The 22,320-nt window shown below is 41.6% G+C and overlaps 1 protein-coding gene across 8 annotated transcripts in view; it reads right to left on the reverse strand.

Moving 5' to 3' along the window:
- Positions 1 to 22,320, reverse strand: part of ADCY10 (adenylate cyclase 10) — a 230,898-nt gene that overhangs the window by 111,387 nt on the left and 97,191 nt on the right. For 7 of the 8 annotated variants that reach the window (XM_061584568.1, XM_061584558.1, XM_061584533.1 and 4 more), the window contains 5 exons: positions 21,996 to 22,279; positions 18,808 to 18,944; positions 16,035 to 16,154; positions 5,661 to 5,942; positions 4,798 to 5,154 (listed from right to left, as the gene is read on the reverse strand). In XM_061584568.1, coding sequence (XP_061440552.1) covers positions 4,798 to 5,154; positions 5,661 to 5,942; positions 16,035 to 16,154; positions 18,808 to 18,944; positions 21,996 to 22,279 — 1,180 coding nt within the window. The remainder of the gene's footprint in view (positions 1 to 4,797; positions 5,155 to 5,660; positions 5,943 to 16,034; positions 16,155 to 18,807; positions 18,945 to 21,995; positions 22,280 to 22,320) is intronic. The other variant, XM_061584552.1, reaches the window with a different exon arrangement.

Genomic DNA, 22,320 nt, shown 5'->3' on the forward strand with positions numbered 1-22,320 from the left:
AAAGCTTTTCAGTTGCTTTTAACATTTCTCACTAGCCTCAGGTCATTCTCAGCTTTAGCCTTTGACACCATCTCTGCAATTCTGGTCTGTTTTAGTTGTTAAGACTTATGATGACCCTATGAATCAATCAGAATTCATAGCCTAGAAGAAAACTGATGTCCAGGTCCAGCCAATGATCTCAGGAACTCTTAGTCAAAGAACATACATTCCAGATCTAGATTTGAGTACATCTGTGCATGTCTCAGCCCCAAACACCAAGGAATGAATGAACCACATTGCCTTCTCTACACAGATAATTCCAGACAGCCATTCCTTGGATCACTCATGGCTGCTTAGGGAACCACCTGAGTGGAGTGGAAACGGGCTGGCGGCAGCAACAGCTGGTTTTTACCTGGTTTCCTCTTCTATCCCCTTCCCTTTTTCCTTTGTGTCATGCCAACTGTTTTATGCCAAATTGTAATCCCATGGGAAGGGATTGTCTTTTAAAAAATATTTTCACAATGTCTAGAAGATGTGCTTTAATAATAACAATAATATTGTATATATTTGCTATAAGATTACTCTATATAGAACTATCACTGTGAGTAGGGGTGGGAAACCTCAGGCCCAGAAGCCATATGCAGCCCTCCAGGCCCTTGGAACTCTTCCAAGGTCACAACCCTCACTGCCCATACTTTGCACCTCGTGTTTTTGCCTGGCTGGAGTGTGTCCTTGAGCTCATAATGTCTCTTCCTTGTCTGGGCAGAGGACAGAGAGGGCTGTGTGAGTGTGTGTAGAAACTAGCTTAATGTACAAAGATAAAATTTACATGGGTTGCTCTACCCACTTTTGCTTCCATCACTGACATGTGGCAAAGTTGCCTAGAAGGGAATGTGGCCCTTGGGCTGAAAAAGGTTCCTCATCGCTGCTTTAAGGGAGCACCTAGCCAGAGTCTTAGACTTTACAAAGGAATGATAATAGCCTAGTATATTCAGGTGATGTGTCTCAGTAGACGCCAATTGTTGGAAGATTACTTCCTGACACACTCAGGAACATTCTGATTAGGAGAACAAATCACAGGGGACATAAAAGATCATCTAAGTCTGTGTGTGTCTGTGAAAAGGAACAAAACAGAAACTGCAATGGAAGACTCAGGGACAGTTAGGGAGGCAGGGAGAGAGCTAGTTAAAGGCATTCTGGGTAGCCGGGTGCCTCTCTAGGGATCTTATGTAGGGGAGCAGAGTTGTCTGGGAGGAGCACTGGGATGTCTGTCCCAGCCTACACTCAACTGGTATATTTAAAACTCAAAGATTACAAAGGGCTGTAAGTCTCCAGTAGGGATGGAAAGTTCTGTCAATTTCAGTTCTCTCCATCCCTCATTTTTCCAAATCTCATATCTAGTTCTCCACATTTCTGCAGCAATTTATGACATTTTTTTTAAAAAAGTGAAAATTCTTCAGCAGTTTAGTGTGAATTTTTCCCAACAAACACATTTTTGTTGACAGTTTTGACTAAATGTACATGTTTTTGCAACCATTTTCTTGCCATATAATGTCATTTTTATATGTTATTTTCACTCATGGATTCATTTTTATACATTTTCCCCTACGCGTTTTTACAAGTATTGTTGGTTTGGCAAACTGCATTGCAAAATTTGATTGTGGGTTTTTCGGAGGATGGAGGTGTTTTGGTTCTCATATTATTACAGAAAGTGCAGATTTGATAGATTTGGCTTGAAATGCGAACTGAATCAAATTTCTCGCCCATCCCTAGTCTCCATTGATTCCCTCCTTTCAAAGAAAACCAGCCTTAGTAATGTTGCCCTGGAACGTCTCTGGCCAGATTAATATAATATTGTATAGTTGTGTTCTTGGATGCAGATTTTCCTCCCACAAATTCCCAGAGTGGGGGTCCTGATCTGGTTTAAAACCCAGCATGGGGGGGATTCTTAACCTTTTGCCCCTGCTGGCAAACACTAGGTGGAAACAACTGTTCTCCAAGGCAGAATTACATAGTTACCGTCACATGCACTTTAGCTTTCACAACTTAGGGAAGTGAAGCTTCCCTGCCTGCTCCTGCAAGATCACTTTGAGGAAAACTCTACTATGGGTGCCAACAGGATCTCCTGGGCCCTGTCTATATTGAACCCCCTACATTCACCACCTCCATCGACTGGCAAGAACTGCTACTTATGCACATTTATTTATTTATATTTAATAAAATGTATATACCACTTGAATGTAAAGACCTCGTTTTACAAAAACAAATTGTCAATAAAACTGTCAAAAATAAGCAATTAAAACATATTTAAGACAATTAAAACAGCTACTAACTAAAAAAAATTGTAACAGATCAACATCTATGTGTCTGGATAGGCTTGCCTAAACAAAAAGTTTTAAGCAGGCACCGAAAGGAAAACAGTGAAGGCACCCGCCTGATATCAACAGGCAGGGAGTTCCAAAAAATAGGTGCTGCCACACTAAAAGAAATACTTTTTACAAGTGTAGAACATTATGTGGCACCTGTGCCTGTCCTGCACATCAAATTGCTCAAGTGGGCACATATGCAGTCCTGCAAGTACACTGGCCATAAGCTGTTAAGGGCTTTATATAACAGTAATAACACCTTAAACTTGGCATGGTAACAAATTGGCAACCTATTCAGATCTCTGAGCAGAGGTATTCTATGCTGACCGGGATCTCACCCCCATTAGCAATCTGGCTGCAGCATTCTGCACTAATTGCAGTTTCCAGGGTCAAGTAGAAGGGAAGCCGCACACAGTGTACATTACAATATTCTAGTCTTGAATGTTGATATTACCAACATGAACAGTTATTTTGAATCCACAGTCTTGATTTAAGATGTATTTATTTAACAGATTTTAACTGACCTTTCGGAGTTCCTACCCTCACAACACATTTTACAACACTTATAAATAAAGGCCTATCTTTAGTGTTATGATTTTTACCCTTTTTTCTAAGTTTTTTTCTTTATTTCCTTTTCCTTATTTTTATCTGTATTTTATTCTATTTTTTCTTATTTTTATTTCCTTTTTTCTTATTTTTAATTGGTTTTTTCTATTCTCTAATTATTTTTTCTTTTCTTTTCCTCCTGAATTGTACTTAACCCCAGTCTATCCAAGACGTGGTGAGGGGCTTTACCAGCCACCTGTATTTTAGATTTAGGCACTTTTCAGCTGCTACCCTGTCCCTGGTCTAACCAATACGTGAATTGGGGCTTGTTTCAGCCGCCACCCTATCCCTTGTCTGTCCAAGACAGAGGGCAGGACCACCATTCGCATTCAATCACTCTCCTTTCAAACATCCATCAACATGCACACACAACACTCAGGTCCGCGTAATAGCTTGAGCAATAACCAGCAATAACAAAACTGCAGTATTGAAAGCCAGCAATAAGAAACCCAACAACGCTTCCCCACTTCCCCAAAAACAGTTTGCTACAAGCCTGTATTAATATAACATAGGAATGGACCCTTACTGCCAATGAAAGATGAAAGCTTGGAGGAAAGGGAAGAGACGAATGGCAGGGGATTGAGATTTTCAAATGGATCTCATACCACGTGTTTGGAGGCCTCCGTTGTTCGTTCTCCCCATTTTCAGCCTAGCTTTCACGATCATCTTGTGTTCCCATCCATCCCACTTTTTACACCAAAATGACGGGGAATGTTAGGGGTCTGATGGACTGGAGGTCCTGAAGAAATTGAGGACACAGCCTTGCAGCAAAAAGGTAGGCCTTTATTTAGTAAGGAAACGTACAGGTGGTCAGTTTCCCATGATGTTCAATGGAGCTCTCTCTCATTGCACTGATGTTCACAATTTTATACCCTCCAAGACAAAGAAATTAGCATTTTCCAATCCAAAAGTTATACATCATCAATACATAGTTATGATGCTGCTTACATTAAAACTAGCCAACCAGATTATAGATAGAAACTCTAATACCAGCCCATCACTTCTTTGACATAATACATTCCAAATCTGGCCCTTTGTGACCTGATGGAGACACTTAGTCTGCTTTAGCAAGGCCTTACTTATCAAAATCTAATCTCCAGGGTCTTCCTGTCCTAGCATACTGAACGTTCCAAGAAGAGACCTTGGCAAGTGACATTAAAGAAACAAAATAACAGAGAAGAAGAGATTTTCAACTTTGATTCACATATTGAGTTATTATAACTTCAATTTGAAAAAATATATAGTTTATTAGTTTATCATAAAAATCCCACATCACACACACTCACAAATAATGCCCTTTCTTCTGGTATACGTGAAGCAGCAACCATCAGTTAATTCAGATGTCTTGTCTTACCTTTTTGCCCAGGCTTTCCCTGACCCATAAGATCAGACCCTATTTTATGTGTTTTGAATCCCCTAATTTCTGTTTATCTGTTTTATATTCTTTCATATTGCTGTCTTATTGGTTTATACTGTATTTTTAAATACATTTTCTTTTTAAATTGTACATCATAGCTTATAAATGCTTTTAAATAAACAATGTATTGAATTGATGACTTTGATGGCCCTCATTTCAGTCTGTATTTCTATGAATTGTGTCTCTGGGATGTTTTTACCTCTGCTGCACAACTGTCTCAGTTACACACCCTTTGAGCTTTTATTTGTTAAAGAGTATCGTGACCTCTGGGCTCTGCAAAGTGACTAATACACACACACACACACACACACACACACACACACAGAGAGAGAGAGAGAGAGAGAGAGAGAGAATCTAGACCAGTTTAGGACAACCAACTGCTGCACAACATTATCACAGCCTTGTGCCAGCTAAGGATTTGATCTTTACCTTCCTGATCAGTTGGTTCCAGTTTTTTCAGGGTTTCAGAAACAAGGATCAAGGCAGCCTCATTCAGTGCTTCCTCCTTGATATTCTCAGTTCTAATATTCTGTGAATCTGTGTTGTGCAGCATGCTCTCCACGGCATAACGGTGGAAGGCAATGAAGTCTCCTCCCCCACAGCACTTGCATCGGTGAGCCTGCCACTCAAGGTAACTGGCACATTTGAGATGCAAGGCTCTTTTCTGGCTCTTAAGCCAAAGCTCATAGGCGGCTTCTTGCAGCAGGGGTGTGCAAAACCCCATGACTTTGCACTGCATAACTGTCTCTTCTTGCTTGAGCCGGTTAGCAACAACCAACCCAAGATCTGAAAGACAAGGTGAAATTTGCTCTCAGTGTTTATCAAAGCACAGAATTCATCCTGCACGAATCTTCTGTTGCTAGAATTTCAAAAGTTCTTAAGCAGTAGGACTCTCTAAACTCTTGTTGTTGGATAAGACTTTAAGGCTAGCACATGTTCTCATGATGGTTTTCCATTATGGCAACAGGGGCAACCTATTTTTATAGTCATTGTGTTCATGCCATTGTGTTTTATTTGTGGCAGGGAGGGGTTATATGAAAATGGGCATCTCTGAAACGAAGAGATGCTAACTAAGCTACTGTGTTCCTTCCTTCCCCTAGCAAAGGCCATGCTAGAGGCTCAGCAGGGGATATATAGCCCTATCTATATAAGGTTCCTTTAAGACACATTCGTTCGCAGTTTAACAAGAAATGCACATATAGAAACACTTAAGGATCTTGCTACATCATTCTTCTTTGAGAAAGCAACCTGGAATATTGTGTATAATATCAGTTTCCTAGGAGCATGCTTACCGGACCCTTGTCCTATTGATTTCACAACCTTGGAAGCAATGCAGAGTTCTCTGGAAAATTGATCCTGAATTTGGCTAGCATCCAATTCTTTTCTTTCACTAAAACACTTAAAGATATGAGATTCCACCAGGGCTGCCAGTGTCTGGTTCATCTTCATCTTGGTCCATTCAGGCAGGATATATAGCAGCAACTCTGTGGTGAAAGTCACACCAATGACAGCTGCACATTTCACCACCATTTGCTCTGAAGGGTTCATGTTGTCTAACTCAGCCAGAGCAATCCCTAACAAGAAAAAAAATGCAATCAGAAAGTAGCTGGGATTTTATGAATACATCAGAATCTAGCCTATTAGGATGGCAAACATGATAGCTTTAAAAAATCCACAAAAGAATGAATAATACAATCAGATGACTTATGCAATGTCAGCTTGAGCAGGGAGGACAGCTAAAAATCCTTGTCTTATGTATTTTGTGCAAGGAAACGCAGCTGGTGAAGAACACATTGAATGCCTTCCCCTGCTCCTCCTGCCACCCTGCTACCAGAAGCTTAGCTGTGGCTTGGCTTAGTGTTATGTCCAAACCCAGGCGCATGGTTTGTCTGACTCCAACCAAAACATGAGCTGTTAACCAAAGCTTTGTTCTTGCCTTTCCATTCATGGTTTATTTGGAGGAAGCAACATGAGGCCAAACCATAGGTCAGTCCCAGCAACACAGCAGCAGCAGAGAGGATGGAAGTGGCTATTTTCTCTTTGCACCAGCATGCTTCCTCATTTATGGTAAGCTGGGTAATTGGCATCAGTCACGTTCAACAGAAACAATTTAGGATGAAGACAGAAGTAACATTATTAGACAAGCATAGCTAGTTAGGAAGAACACATTGCATTCAGTACACAAACATACCTTTCCTCTTCCAGGGTGAACTCTTAAAAATATAGTTCAGTGAAGTTTGCAATATGATTCAGGGTCCTCCAAACAACCTGTTTGTTGAGCATTCATCTTGATTTACAGAACTGATGCAGTGGTTAGACTATATCTGGTTTTTATTGAACATTCATTCTAATTTGTTTGTAGTATGGTTATTTGCTTGTAATTAATTATATATTCAAGCCCACACTTTTCAATACATTTTCTCATTACTTTCCAAACTACAAAAAATCTTTTTTAAAGTGGTTTGTGCTAGGGCAAAAAAGCCCTTTAATCTACTAACTGTACAAATCTACAGCTCTGGTATGTATCTGAATCTCTCCCACAAAATAGTGACAGTCTGGAGGCACCAGTTTAAACTGGGGGAAAGTTGGTTGTGGAATGCACCAGTTATCTGGAACCTATCGATGTCACCAACAAACCTTATCTCGCTTTCCTAATTCCCAAAGCAGTATTGACGTGGTTTTTAAATGACTTTAAAAAGGATGAACATAGATACAAATAACCATAAATGTGCCACTTTTTAAATAATAAAAAACAAGCAACCCACCTGAAGCATGTGGGCAAGATTCATTGAAGTGCTCCTGGCCACTATCCCCACCTATGCATTCAGAAGGTACTCTGGATCCAGGAGTATTTCCAACATGCTAACTTTCTGGTCAGGTCCAAAAACAGGCTGTTCACTTCCCCCAGAATCATATGGTTTTCCAACAAATGGCACTTCAATCTTATATGTATTACGCTTATATTTATTTACCTGCATCCAATTCAGAACAGCCAGAACATACATTGCTTTCCTGGTATTGAATAGTGGGAATGTGAGGCAGAACTCAGTGTCATCTTTACCCAAGCCCAAAGTTCTAGATGACCTCACCTAGCCTTTTCATACACTGTCGATGTTAAATAGCATGAAACCCCACATCATCCTTTAAGTCTGCCAAAGAGCAGAACAAAAGTCCCAGCACTACCTTCTGGGACATAACCTTGAGAAAAGACTAGAGTCATTGCTAAGCAGTGCCTCTCAGCCCCCATTCCTGCTAGACAGCCTAGAGCAGCCTTTCCCAACCAGTGTGCCTCCAGATGTTGTTGGACCACAACTCCCATCATCCTCAGCCAGCACTGCCAATGGTCAGGAAAGATGGGAATTGTGGTCCAACAACATGTGGAGGCACACTGGTTGGGAAAGGCTGGCCTAGAGGGATACCATGCTTCATGGTATAAAAAAATCACTGAGAAAGGTCAACAAGATTGTACACCTCTTATCCATCTCCTGGCACAGGTAAGCTACCAAAGTGACAAAGGTGGTTTGTGTCCGCAAAGAAGGCCAAACATCAGATTGAAAAGAATCCAAATAATCAGTGTCATCCAAGAAAATCAGGAGCTTGTTCCCCAAGGTGTGCTCAATTCACCTTACTCAAAAAAGGCAAATTACAGAATTATCAAAATGTCAAATCAGAGACCTCAGATGAGGACTTTTTTTCAGCAGAGGATTCACAACAGATTATTTAAGTGCTAGTGGAGCCTCACCCTCGCTCAAAGAGGCAGCTGCTATCTCTGTAACTCAAATTCCTAAGCCAACATGGAAAGGGATCAAGGGCAGATATGATGGACCTCAAATATTCAAGAATCTTGTCCACATCTTCAAACTGCATTAACTAAGAAATAGCCATAGAAAAAAATACTAGATCGAGCACTAGTGTAAAATAGGACTGGCTCTGAAGTAGCTATGGCATCTAAGTCAGTAATATAGGTACACCACCTCCTGTCAAAATGCTAAGCCCCACCCCTTTTGAGTTTGATTGATGTAAAATGTATTGCCTTCAAGTCGATTCTGACTTATGGCGACCATATGAATAAGTTTTTCATGAGGCTGAGCAGCAGTGACTGGCCCAAGGTCACCCAGTGAGATTCATGGCTATGTGGGGATTCGAACCCTGGTCTCCCAGGTCATAGTCCAACACCTTAACCACTGATGACATCACTGGATATCCCACCCCGGAAGTTCTGGCCCCCTGATGACTTCACCGGATATTCTGCCCCACAGAAGCTCCAACCCCAGATGTCCCACCCTGGAAATGGAAGCCATGTGGCCCCCCAGTGGACCAAAGGGCATATTCTTATTCAAAATAGGGTCTTGGATTGGTCCTATAGAGACATGTGACCCCTCTACGAGCATGTGGTCTCCAGGGGACCAAACAAGAGGTTTAAGTCCCTTAAGTCAAAATTGGGTGCCAGATCGGGGTCCATTTCCAGCTCCCCTTTCCAGAGTAGCCCAATAGGAACATATGACCCCTCTACTGCTATGTCACCCAATCACGGACCAATAGGGCGAGGTTTTGAAGCCCTAACCAATCAGGAAAGGGGATTGCCAGACCTGGCACAGGAGTCCATTTTGCATGTCCAGACACATTCTGAGGATTGAACATGGAAGCAGCCAGCACCCCTTTGAGTCCTACTGAATTAACTACCCTGCCACCGGTAGAGAGGCCTAACCCTCGAAAGCGCTATATTAGCACATGTTCTGATGAAGATGCATGTTTTTCACCAACTAAACTGCTAAAAGAGAAAGAATGAGATCAGCCAAATATGGAACAAAATGTTGGAGGCAATTTCAGCAGATAAAACTGTAACGCGGGTAAGCTTCTATGGGGAAACTACTTGTTTGGAACGCTGCAAAATAAAGGAAGGAAAAATGCTAAAACATGTCCTTAATTTTCTAGGGAGCCTCAGGAACTGAAAACTCTGTTGAAGCTAGTTCCCAGCCATCACCAACATCCCTGTGGAAGATGGCATCAATAGGAAACATCGATGTGTTCCACCTATACTATGCGGTCCACCTGTACTACCTAAGTCAGACTAGATGTTATTGTTATATGCCTTCAAGTCAATTACGACTTATGGCGACCCTATGAATCAGTGACCTCCAACAGCATCTTTTATAAACCACCCTGTTCAGATCTTGTAAATTCAGGTCTGTGGCTTCCTTGATGGAATCAATCCATCTCTTGTTTGGCCTTCCTCTTTTTCTACTCCCTTCTGTTTTTCCCAGCATTATTGTCTTTTCTACTGAATCATGTCTTCTCATTATGTGTCCAAAGTATGATAAATCCTGTTCATTATTTTAGCTTCTAGTGATAGTTCTGGTTTAACTTGTTCTAACACCCAATTATTTGTCTTTTTCACAGTCCATGGTATGCACAAAGCTGTCTTCCAACACCACGTTTCAGATGAGTTGATTTTTCCCTTGTCCGCTTTTTTCACTGTCCACCTTTCACATCCATACATAGAGATTGGGAATACCATGGTCTGAATGATCCTGACATTAGTGTCCAGTGATTTCTTTACTATTGTCTCCATTTTGGTTAATGACTGTGCCAAGGTATAATCCTTGACAAGTTCAATGTCCTCATTGTCAACTTTAAAGTTACATAAATCTTCTGCTGTCATTACTTTCGACTTTTTGATGTTCAGCTGTAGTCCTGCTTTTGTCCTTTCCTCTCTAAAGTTCATTAGCATTAATTTCAAATCATTACTGGTTTCTGCTAGTAGTATGGTATCGTCTGCATCTCTTAAATTGTTGATATTTCTCCAATTTTCACACCTCCTTCATCTTGGTCCAATCCTGCTTTCTGTATGGTATGTTCTGTGTATAGGTTAAACAAATAGGGTGAGAAAATACACCCGACTCACACCCTTTCCGATTGGGAATCAGTCGGTTTCTCCATATTCTTTCCTTACATTAGCCTCTTGTCAAGAGGAATAGTGGAATAGTGGAATATTGTGGAATAGTCTCCCCGAGGAGGTACGCCTGGCGCCGACACTATTATCTTTTCGGCGCCAGGTTAAAACCTTTCTCTTCTCTGAGGCATTTTAATCTAAGTTATTTATGTAAATGTTGTAATTGGTATTTTAGATGATGTACTTTTATATTTGTTATATTGATCTTGTAATTTTATTATTGTATATGTTTCTATGTTTGCCGCCCAGAGAGCTGTTTGCTAGTCGGGCGGGATATAAGCTGAATAAAATAAATAAATAAAGTATAGGTTGCACATCAGACCATCAGATGCTGTGGCATCTCCATTTCTTTTAAAGCATTCCATGGTTTTTCCTGATCTACCGAGTCAAAGGCTTTGCACAGGGTGATATCCTTCTGAAATTCCTTGATCCATCATCCAAAGTATATATGTGATATGATCTCTGGTACCTCTTCCATTTCTAAATCCAGCTTGGACATCTGGCATTTCTTGCTCCATATATGGCAAGAGCCTTTGTTGTAGAATCTTGAGCATTAGTTTACTTGCATGGAATATTAAGGGAATAGTTCGATAATTACTGCATTCTCTGGGATCCCGTTTCTTTGGAATTGGGATATATATTGAACGCTTCCAGTCTGTGGGCCATTGTTTAGTTTTCCATATTTCTTGACAGATTTTTGTCAAAATTTGGACAGATTCAGTCTCAGTGGCTTGTAGCAACTCTACATCTATGCCATTTGTTCCTGGTGATTTGTTTCTTCCAAGTATTTTAAGAGCAGCTTTCACCTCACATTCTAAAATTTCTGGTTCTTCATCATACGGTTCCTCCATGAATGAATCTGTCATCCTGGCATCTCTTTTATAGAGTTCTTCAGTGTATTGCTTCCATCTTCCTTTTATTTTATCTCATTCAGTGTGTTTCCCTGTTGATTATTTAACATCCCTACTCTGGGTTAAAAATTTCCCTTTAATTTCTGTAACCTTTTGCAATGGGGTTCTTGTTCTACCTTTTTTGCTCTCTTCTATTTCTATACAATAATTATTATAATACTTCTATTTGTCTCTACATACTAGTCACTGTATTGTTGCATTTAGGGTTCTAACCATGTTTCTATCTCCTTTTGCTTTTGCTTTCCTTCTCTCTTTAAACATTTTAAGAGTCATTTCTTCAGTCATCCATTGAGGTCTTTCTCTCTTTTTAACGAGAGGTATTGTCTTTTTGCATTCTTCCCTGATAGTATCTCTGATTTCAATCCATAGTTCTTCTGGTTCTCTGTCAACTAAGTTTAAAGATTCAAATCTGTTCCTTATTTGATCTTTATATTCTTCTGGGATGTTATTTAAATTGTATTTTGGCATTACGATTGCTTTGTGGTTCTTCTTTAGCTTTACTCTGATTTTTTATATTACCAGTTCATGATCTGTACCGCAGTCTGCTCCTGGTCTTGTTTTCGCAGAAAGTATGGAACTTCTCCATCTTTTGCTACCAATTATATAATCAATTTGATTCCTATATTGACCATTTGATGATGTCCACGAGTACAGTCGTCTTTTCGGTTGCTCAGAAAATGTATTTGCAAAGAATAATTTACTGGCTTTACAGAATTTGATAAGTCTCCTGCTTCATTTCTATCTCCTAAGCCCTGTTTCCCCACAATTTCTATTCTTCTCTGTTCCCTACTTTTGCATTCCAGTCCCCCGTGATTATCAGCACATCTTGTTTTGGTGTGTGATCAATTTCTTCCTGTACTTCTGTGTGAAATCTTTCCAATTCTCCTTCTTCTGCATTTGCCTTTGGAGCATAGACTTGGATGATGGTTAATAGGTTTGCTGTTAAATCTCATTGATATAATTCCCTCAGAACTTGCATTATAGCTTCTAATTGTTTTTTCTACATCACTTCTCACTATTAAATGCAACCACATTTCTTCATAATTTCTCATTTCCTCCTCAAAATATTTTGTAGTTGCCTGATTGAAAAAGTCCCATTCCCGTCCATTTTAATTCACTCACGCCAAGTATTGTAATGTTTATATGTTGCATTTCTTGCTTGACAATTTCTAACCTTACCTGGTTCATGCTTCTCACATTCCATGTTCCTAGTGTGTGCGTCGTACAATTCCGGACTCTCCTTTCGCATCTGTGCACATCAGCCCCTGGGCTTCCTTTCAGCTTTGACCCAGCTGCGTCATTAGTCACAGCGCTACTCGTACTTGTGCTTTGTTCTTCCCCAGTAGCTGGGTGAGTGCCTTCTGACCTGGGGGTCTCATCAGCCAGCACTATCTCGTGTTGCATTTTGGATACTCTGTTCATAGGGTTTTCGTGGTAAGAGGTATTCAGAGGTGGTTTACCATTGCCTTTCTCTGAGTTTGGATGCATCTTAGTGTGGTGTCTCAGCTTTGACCATTCCACCTTGGGTGCCCCTGCTAGGAGTCTAGCTTCATCTAAACTCCTGACAGTATTGCTCTCAGCTTTTTCAACACTCTCAAACCCCCTCACCATGTTAGACTGTGCATCCTAGAAGGGGTCAGACCAGATAGGAGTGATTTAACAGACACGGGTAAGTCATGTCATACAGGGCCTCCAAAGATATAATTCATTCTCCAGTTGGCCAAGAGGTAGCAAGCCTCTAACTATTTGGAATGTGTACTCTGAACAGAACTAAAGATGTGAGGGTGCCAATACAAAACCTAGAATATTTTTTCTAAATGCTAGGGTTTTTTTGTCCTCTCCATGTTTTTGGGAAAGAGAAAACCCTGGTTTTTTCCTGATTTTTCCCATTCTCCCTCCCAAGGTCTTCACATCTCAAAACAGAACTGAACAGGTTCAATGGTGGTGTGGAAAAGTCAGATTTCTCGACACCACCATTACTACAGTTAATTTCATGTGGCCTTCTGCACACAAAAGACAAAAAGGAGGGCAGGATGGGAAAATGCAGGCAGGAGGTAGATAGAATCATGGAAATCCAACCCCTGCTCAATGCAGGAATCCAACAGATGCCTGTCCAGCTGCCTCTTGAATGCCTCCAGTGTTGGAGAGCCCACCACCTTCCTAGGTTATTGGTTCCATTGTCATACCACTTTAACACTTAGGAAGTTTTTCCTGATGGTCGGTCAAAATCTGGCTTCCTGGACCTTGAGCCCATTACTCTGGGACGATCGAGAAGAGATCCTGGCCCTCCTCTTTGTGGCAACATTTCAAATACTTGAAGAGTGTGATTGTATCTTCCCTCAGTCATCTGTTTCTCAAGGCTAAACATTCCCATTTATTTCAGTCTCTCCATAGGGCTTTGTTCCTAGTTCCATCATCATTCTCACTGCCGTCCTCTGAACTTGTTCCAGTTGGTCTGCATCCTTCTTAAGGTGCTGAGCCCAGAACTGGACACAGTACTCAAGGTGAGGCCTAACCGATGCCAAACAGAGGGGAACCAATACTTTACGTGATTTTGCTCTGCTGAACTGGAGATATATTATGCCCACAACATTCCCACAGTCTACCAGGGAGGTTACCCGATAAAAAATGAGATATGATTAATCTGGCAGGATTTGTTCTTGATAAATCCATGTTGGTTTCTAGTAATCACTGCAGTGGAGGACAGAAACAAAATCCAAAGTTACCTTGATAGACTGCAGCATTGGGCTGAAAACAACAGAATGAAATTTTAACAGGGACAATTGCAAAGTTCTACATCTAGGACAAAGAAACCAGATGCACAGTTATAAGATGGGGTATACTTGGCAATGCAGTACTACATGCGAGAAGGATCTTAGAATTGTTGTTAATCACAAGCTGAATATGAGTCAACAATGCAATGTGGTTGCAAAAAAAAGCAAATGCTATTTTAGGCTGCATTTACAGAAGTAGAGGGCTTGTTCACATGACGACTTACTGTGAGATTGGTGCTACTTGAATCCCTGTTTAATTTGCATGGTTCACATGACAATGGGCAATTCGCAACTATCACACATTTTTCCTGTATCAAACCAATCCAATTCTAATCTGAAAAGGGAAGGAAAAAACGTCTCCACTCTGTATCTCTAGGGCTTGCAGACACTTTGCTCCGATGCTTTTAGGTGGGTGTGTCAATTGTTCCCCTCTCCAAGCCCACTCCCTCCTCCTCCCTTTGTTCATGTCATTTCTTGCTGGCTCCTGTTCTGCAAGCCTGCTGCAAACGGTGCTTTATTTTTCTCCCCCCCCCAACTTGTGCAAAAAAGCATAACACTGTTCAAACAAATATTTGTATTTCAGCTGGATTGTGAAAATGCAAATAATCGCACTTCAGGGTTTGTTTGTTTTTATGAAACTTACTCTGGAACAAACTGAGCATGCTCAGTTGCCAAGGTAACCAGAAGAAGTGAAATTTTGACCTTAAGAGGGCGTGGTCATTAGGAAGCTGCGTGATTGATCCTTTCCCTTCAGTGTGAATGGAAAACAGTGGATTTGAAGCTAGGAATGTGGACCTTGCAAATCTATTGCAACGGCAAAAGCTGTGTCTTTAATGCAAAGGTCAGTTCCCAGCCCATAGTTTCCAAATCACACTTGTTAGGCATCTTGAGTACTGTGTCTAGTTCTGGACACCACACTTTATAAACTGGTTCAGAGGAGGGAAACAAGGATCATCAGGAGACTGGAAACAAAGCCCTATGAGGCCAGACTAAAAGAACTGGGCATATTTAGTCTTCAGAAGAGAAGAATAAGGGGAGATATGAAGCACTCTTCAAGTACTTGAAAGATTGTCACAGAGAAGGGCCAGGATTTCTTCTCAACCATCGCAGAATGAAGGACACAGAATAATGACCTCAAGTTACAGGAAGCCAGATTTTCACTGAACATCAAGGGAATACTTCCTGTTAGAGCGTTTCAACAATGGAAACAATCATCCAGGGAGATGGTGGACTCTCCAACACTGCAGCATTCAAGTGGCAGATGGACAGCCACCTGTCAGGTATACTTTAAGTTGGATTCCTGCACTGAGCACTGGTCTTATAGGCCCCTTCCAAGTCTACTATTCTAACATTCTTCTTTAAGGGGCTGTGTAGAAAGTTTGAAGGTGCCACTAATTCTTGCTATGCCTATGCTGGGTAACATTACTCCTTTGCTGTTCTTCCTGTTTTACATGCTGGAATGAGCTTGCTACCATTCTTAGTTTCAATATTTCCTCCTTTGCTTTGTGAAACTATGGCTTGTGCCCAGATGATTGGCATTATTGGTTATTTACCCCTTTAGCCACTTTCTTATAATAAAAGTCCAGTCCTTAAAATATTTCAGAATTCCTCAGAGGGTACACACAAAATCACGAGGTCTGAAGGACAAAAATTAGGAGGGGTGGGAAATCTTTATTTAATAATCCTGTGGTTAGGAAAACCCATAGATTTACATGTCACATATATACAAAATGTAGGAATGATAGAATTATGGGTTAGGCAGGGAGGGAGGATGGAGGGGTGGATCTCAGAGTGGGGTGAACACTGTGGGCAGCTAAAACAATTATAATCAAACATTGGGAGTCACCTAGATTCTGCTACTGCCCTTGTCCCTGGTAACATGTAGTGCTATCCTAAGACTCAAAGCAGCATCAAAGCCTAACATGGCATTGGAAGCTGTGTACCTGGTGTATGGTCTTCCTTCCAACCACACTTCCTATGCTGTACGTCAGGAGACAGGATTTCACAGAGACTGGCCCAGCTCCTCACCTTTTAATGTTGGAGGCAGCATGATATTGTGCAGCTTCACATTCTGTTTGATAGTGCAAATGTAGGATTCAGCCTCGCTCTGGAGGGTTTGAGAGCTTTGAGCCTTCAGAGCAGTAGTGGCTTCATGGAGGAAAAACAAGGAGATAATAGGATTTAATATATTTTAAAAATATCTTGCAAAACTCAAGGAGATGGGGGGGAAGTAGGTTAGCAATTGGCTACATTTTGCTTGTGAGAGAGATGGGTGAGATCACACATGCTGGAAAATCATCTGCATATAAATCTGGTCAAACACTGTGCCAATAAAAAATATCCAAATTATATTCTTAAAATTTATAATGAGAATCTGTACAATTCATGCAAATGGTCTCTTTTTTGTTCTGATGTTCTACAGAATGTTGTATGGGGGAGGGCTGGTGGTGTTGTCTGGAGGACTGGAAAGGGAATGAGTGATAATGGTCAAAGATCCTGAAGGCACCCTTTTGGGGGCCAATGACTTCCTTGGGGTAAAGGCAGGAAAGCTGAGGGAACAAGAGCTGCTATTACTACTGGGAGGAACAAAATATGTCCCAGGAGGGTCATAAAAAAATGTTATGATGTTGTCAAAATGGGTGAACTATCTCTAGCACTGATAGCTTGTCATTCTATTGATGGCTTGAGTACAGATGGAGACGAACTCCTGGTGGATGCAATCGAACACTGGTAAGTGCCTATGGTAAGCTGTATTTAGGAGCAGAGAAGGCAGCAAAAAACAGTATTTTGCTGCCACTATTAAATCATCAATTTGCCGCCCAGCAGAGCTTTTCGGAGTTGTCCAGGGGCTATTACACGCTGGCCCCAAGGACATGACAGAACCCTCTGAGGCCCACTGTAATGTATTTGCCAGGCACTTCTAGGATAAAATCTTTCGCATCCGCCAGGACTTAGACTTCAGTGTTATAGCAGGTGAATCAAGCGAGGTATCCAGAGCACAGCCTTGTCCCCATTTCTTGGATGAGTTTCAGTTGGTGCAGCTTGAGGACGTTGACAAGGTGCCTGGACAGATTCGTGCAACCACTTCTGTGCTGGATCCTTGCCCTTCTTGGCTAATAAAAGCTAGCAGGGATGGAACAGCCGGATGGGCCAGGGAAGTGATAATGCCTCTCTGCGAGAGGGGGTGGTCCCTGGCTGCCTGAAAGAGGCAGTAGTGTGACCACTCCTGAAGAGACCCTCCCTGGACCCAGAAAAACTTAATAACTATAGGTCGGTAGCAAATGTTCCATTCCTGGGCAAGGTCCTGGAACGAGTGGTTGCAGGCCAGCTCCAGACACTCTTGGATGAGACCGATTATCTGGATCCATTTCAGTTGGGTTTCAGACCCGGTTTGGGCACGGAAACAGCCTTGGTCGCCCTGTATGATGACCTTTGTTGGGAGTGTGACTCTATTGGTTCTCCTTGATCTCTCAGCGGCTTTTGATATCATCCCATGGTATCCTTCTGGGGAGACTGGCTGAGTTGGGAGTGGGAGGTACTGCATGGCGGTGGTTCTGCTCCTACTTGGCAGGTCGCCTCCAGAAAGTGGTGCTTGGGGATCACTGCTCGGCCCTGTGGATTCTCCAGTATGGGGTTCTACAGGGGTCGGTTCTGTCCCCCATGCTGTTCGACATCTACATGAAACCGTTGGGTGCAGTCATCCGGAGCTTTGGAGTGTGTTGCCATCAGTATGCTGATGACATGCAGCTCTATTTCTCCTTTTCACCTTCTTCAGGTGAGGCTGTCAATGTGCTGAACCGGTGCCTGGCTGCGACAATGGACTGGATGAGGGCTAATAAACTGAGGCTCAATCCAGACAAGACTGAGATGCTGTTACTGGGTGGTTCTTCTGATCAGATGGTGGATGTCCAACCTGTCCTGGATGGGGTTGCACTCCCCCTGAAGCAGCAGGTTCATAGCTTGGGGGTTCTCCTAGAACCATATCTTTCACTTGAGGTTTGGGTAGCCTTGGTGGCATGGAGTGCCTTCCATCAGCTTTGGTTGGTGGCCCAGCTATGCCCCTATCTGGACAGGGATAGCCTGGCTTCAGTTGTCCATGCTCCGGTAATCTCCAAACTAGATTACTGCAATGCACTCTACATGCCTTTGAAGACAGTTCAGAAAATGCAGCTTGTGCAAAATGCAGCGGCCAGATTGGTAACAGGGACCACATGGTTCAAAAATATAAAACAGATTCTGGCCCGCTTGCATTGGCTGCCTATATGTTTCCAAGCCCGATTCAAGGTGCTGGTTTTAACCTATAAAGCCTTACACGGCTTGGGACCACAATACCTGACAAAACGCCTCTCCCGACACGAACCCAATGTACATTACACTCAGCATCAAAGGCCCTCCTCTGGGTGCCTACTCCGAGGGAAGCTTGGAGGATGGCAACAAGGGAAAGTGCCTTTTCAGTGGTGGCACCAAAATTATGGAATGATCTCGATGAAGTTCGCTTGGCGCCAACATTGTAATCTTTTTGGCGCCAGATCAACACTTTCCTTTTCTCCCAGGCATTCTAATAGCATGTGCTGAGCTCTGACCCAAGGCCTTTTACTTGGTTTATCTGTGCTTCATGGTTTTAAGCTTTGTATGTTCAATGTTTTTAATTTTTGTAAATTGCCCAGAGAGCTTTGGCTATGGGGTGGTATATAAATGCAACAAATAAATAAATACATACATACATACATAAATTAATTAAATAAATAAAATATTGAAGATGCTATACAGTAACTATGCCAATTAATAACCAGTAGCTTACTAAAAAGGCTATCCCACTCATCCTCTCTTTCTTCATCTTCCTCTAGGAAGTGGAACTGAAGTACATTGTTTAAGTGGAGATTCCGGAGAAGCTCCTCACAGTAAAATGGATTTCCATGGCTTCTTTGTATTAAGAATCTGGGGGGAAGGGGAGAGACCACAAATGAATTCCAGGATTTAAGGCACAACTTATGAACTACATAGAAATGATTCATAGCATGCACGCTCAGTAGCTATGCAAAGCCTGCCAACACTACTTAGAACTGGTCAGAGTAGTTGCAACTGCCCCTGAACAGATGCCAATAAGCCAGGAGATCAGTGTTTGGCCAGGAGGTGTGGAGTTTGCTGTTGGTAGTTGTACAGTGCCAATAGTACATTGACATCTGTTGCTCCATGCACTTTTTTACAGGCCAGGAATACCCAGGGCTTTCTGAAGTTTGGCTGCTTGCTGTGGTGCTGGGGAGAGAAATGTATCATTTGGGGATGGAAACTGTTTTTGCAAAAATCAAATATGATACCAAAATATGCCAGTTCATGAAAGTGTGCGAGCTGATCAGGCTTGAAGTGAGCGTTAATGATTAAAAAAGAACCAAATGACAGTCACTGCCTAATTATTCCTTGTTAGATCTGATGTGCTGCTGATACGTGTATTTCTTGGAACTCTTTTATTTTTGTGCTAATGGAGCCATTATCGCATTGTTATCTTTCCTAACAGTAAAAGTTATTTTGTGTAAACCTGCTCAGGATTTAGTAGTCACATTTCAACTTCAAGGAATAACTATTACCTATTTATTTATTTATTTATTGCACTTGTATACCGCCCCATAGCCGAAGCTCTCTGGGCGGTTTACAGCAATCAAAAATGTTAAAACAAATATACAATTTAAAACACATATACCTACAGCTATTGATAACTATCATTGATCACTATTAGTCCTGAACACTGTGTTACTCAGCCACTAAGTAACTTTATTATTGCAGTTGGGACTGCAGCTATTATTCATTACAAACACTGAAGATCTAATAGACATTATAAATACTATAATATTTATTAACAAATCATCTAGTCTTTAAAGGAAAGAATTGAATTTAGATTTTTATACTTAGGAGTAAGCCCCATTAAACTCAGCCCTCCAGGTCACCGCCTAGGTTTACTAGTAATAAATGTAATAAATGAATAAAATAATAAATAGTTGCACCAGACATCTCAACCCCTTCAGGTGACAGATAATCTCAGCACTGAATCAATGCCTGCCATTCCATGCTCTTAGCTCTTTTTTTAAAAATCAAGTCTCCCCTCAAATGGATATGAGGCTGCAATCCTAACTTGAATTCAGTGGGACTTACTCCTGAGTAGACATGGTTAGGATTGCAAAGCACAGATGAGTCTGACAGGGGAGGGTGTTGACGATTATCATCAAAGCAGTTCATTATTGTGTGGGTGAATCAAACATTATAAAGTTTGGGTAGATTTAATTCTTATGCAAGTGTGTAAGCTGTAAAGTGAGAAGAACAAAGTGCTTCTGCTTTGAAGATTACACATGCATGCGTGTACACATGGAACACTGTAGGCAGATAGGTACTTGAAGAAGGTTAGTTAAAAGTACTGTAAACAAAGAGCATAATGAGATAGGATACGAATTACAAAGTCCCAGAAGCTGCAGAAAATAGGACCAAAGTGGTCATGAAGTTGCTAGACCAAACAGCTTATGGAACAGGATTGGCAGAAGATCAAACAAACCTGTGAATGAACATTACACAACATCAAATCACACCCCTACTGTCAGTACAGAAAATCCAACAAAATAATATTGGGTCTGGCAAACAACTTTTGCTTCACACTGCCTAGCTAAGAACATAAGAACATAAGAAGAGCCTGCTGGATCAGGCCAGTGGCCCATCTAGTCCAGCATCCTGTTCTCACAGTGGCCAACCAGCTAATTTCTTTACTTTTTCTTCCCTATATCCTTCCTTTGACTGACCTATTGCTCCCCTTCCTAACTGTAGTTTTAGAATCCACAGCCATCTTTGCCACACTCTGAAAAGAAAATGGAACTTCCAAAATTCACAGATGAAGCACTCCAAAACAAATTAACATGCTATTCCCCCCAAAATTGCATAATTTATTCAACTAGAACACATTATCTTTTCTGATCACACAATTTGGATTTTTTACAGCAATTTTTCTTATTCATCCAAAGGTATATCATATAATCCTATCTCCTCTGTCCCACCTGATTTATGCTGGAATTGCTATTTATTTGTATGGGTATTGATTTTTATTTCATTTTAGGAGCACACAGCAGCATCTTAAGTTGCTGGCTTATGATGTGTAACTTGCCATCTAAAATAAATTATTGCTCCCCAAAGAGATGTGAGCTCCCCAAATTAGAGCTCCCCAAAGAGATGTGAGCATGTGTTGAAAGAACCACAAACTCATCTATAACACATAAACACATACACTTCCCTAATGAATTATCTCCTCCCTAAGATCTCTTTAAGCAGTGGCATGTATCTGTGCCTATGCTTATTGATGTTCATAGGAGATAATATAATTAGGAGGTAATTTACCCTTTGGGGCAGTGTGTCAGTAGCACTCCCCATAGTGATTATTAAATTAGCAACCTAAATTATGTCATGTGCACCACTGTACATCTCTAGTCAAAGGAGAAAACTGCAGAGAGATTTGCCAAACGAGCAAGGAAGACTATTGACACCAATAAGCTGGAGGCAATAGTAGTATTGCCTTGTCCCTCTGGGGCCAAACTCTGGCCCTCCAATTCTCTCCCCCTGACCCTTGGGACTCTTCCAGGCCATGCCCCTTCCCCGGCTACACTCCTCACTGTCCTGTTTGAGTGCTTTTGCCTGGCTGGAATGTGTCCCTGGACTATAATAATGCTTCTTGCTTGCCAGGATGGAAGTGTGTGCCTGGAAAAACGTCTGACTGTGTGGCTGGAATGTAGCCTGCTCTAAAGGTAAGAACCATGTCCATTGCCATACCCATTACTGGTATCTGATCCCTAAAAGTTTGTTTATGAGAGAATGTGACCCTCAGACTGAAAAAGATTCTCCATCCGTTATTAATACTTCTGGGTCAGGCTTGGTTGCTGGTCTAAGTGATAAGGTGACTCTGCTCTTGTTCCTTGCTGGCTACGGCTTACCATTGTAGGAGTAGCACTTTTTACTTACGTCTCCAGCTCCCTGGCGATACTGACCACCCCAAGGTCTTGGCAGGCCTTCTGAATAATTACTGAAGGCGTCAACTCCCTTAGCTGAATATAGGTGGTAGCCTGACTGCTCATGACTCGGGCTGCAGTGGAGCAAGGCAGTCGTCCCTTGCGGTTAACAGGAGACAAAGACATGACAACAAAGAGGCCAAGATTGTTTAGCAAATTCTCCAGGAAATCCCAGGATGCCGGATCAATGAACTGAGCTTCATCAATTACAAAAATGAGAACTTCCTTCGCCACTGCCTAAAACAACAACAAACCCCCTAAGAATAAAGCAATCATTC

Source organism: Rhineura floridana, chromosome 1 (assembly GCF_030035675.1).
Source record: "Rhineura floridana isolate rRhiFlo1 chromosome 1, rRhiFlo1.hap2, whole genome shotgun sequence".
In the NCBI taxonomy this organism is placed as follows: Eukaryota; Metazoa; Chordata; class Lepidosauria; order Squamata; family Rhineuridae; genus Rhineura; species Rhineura floridana.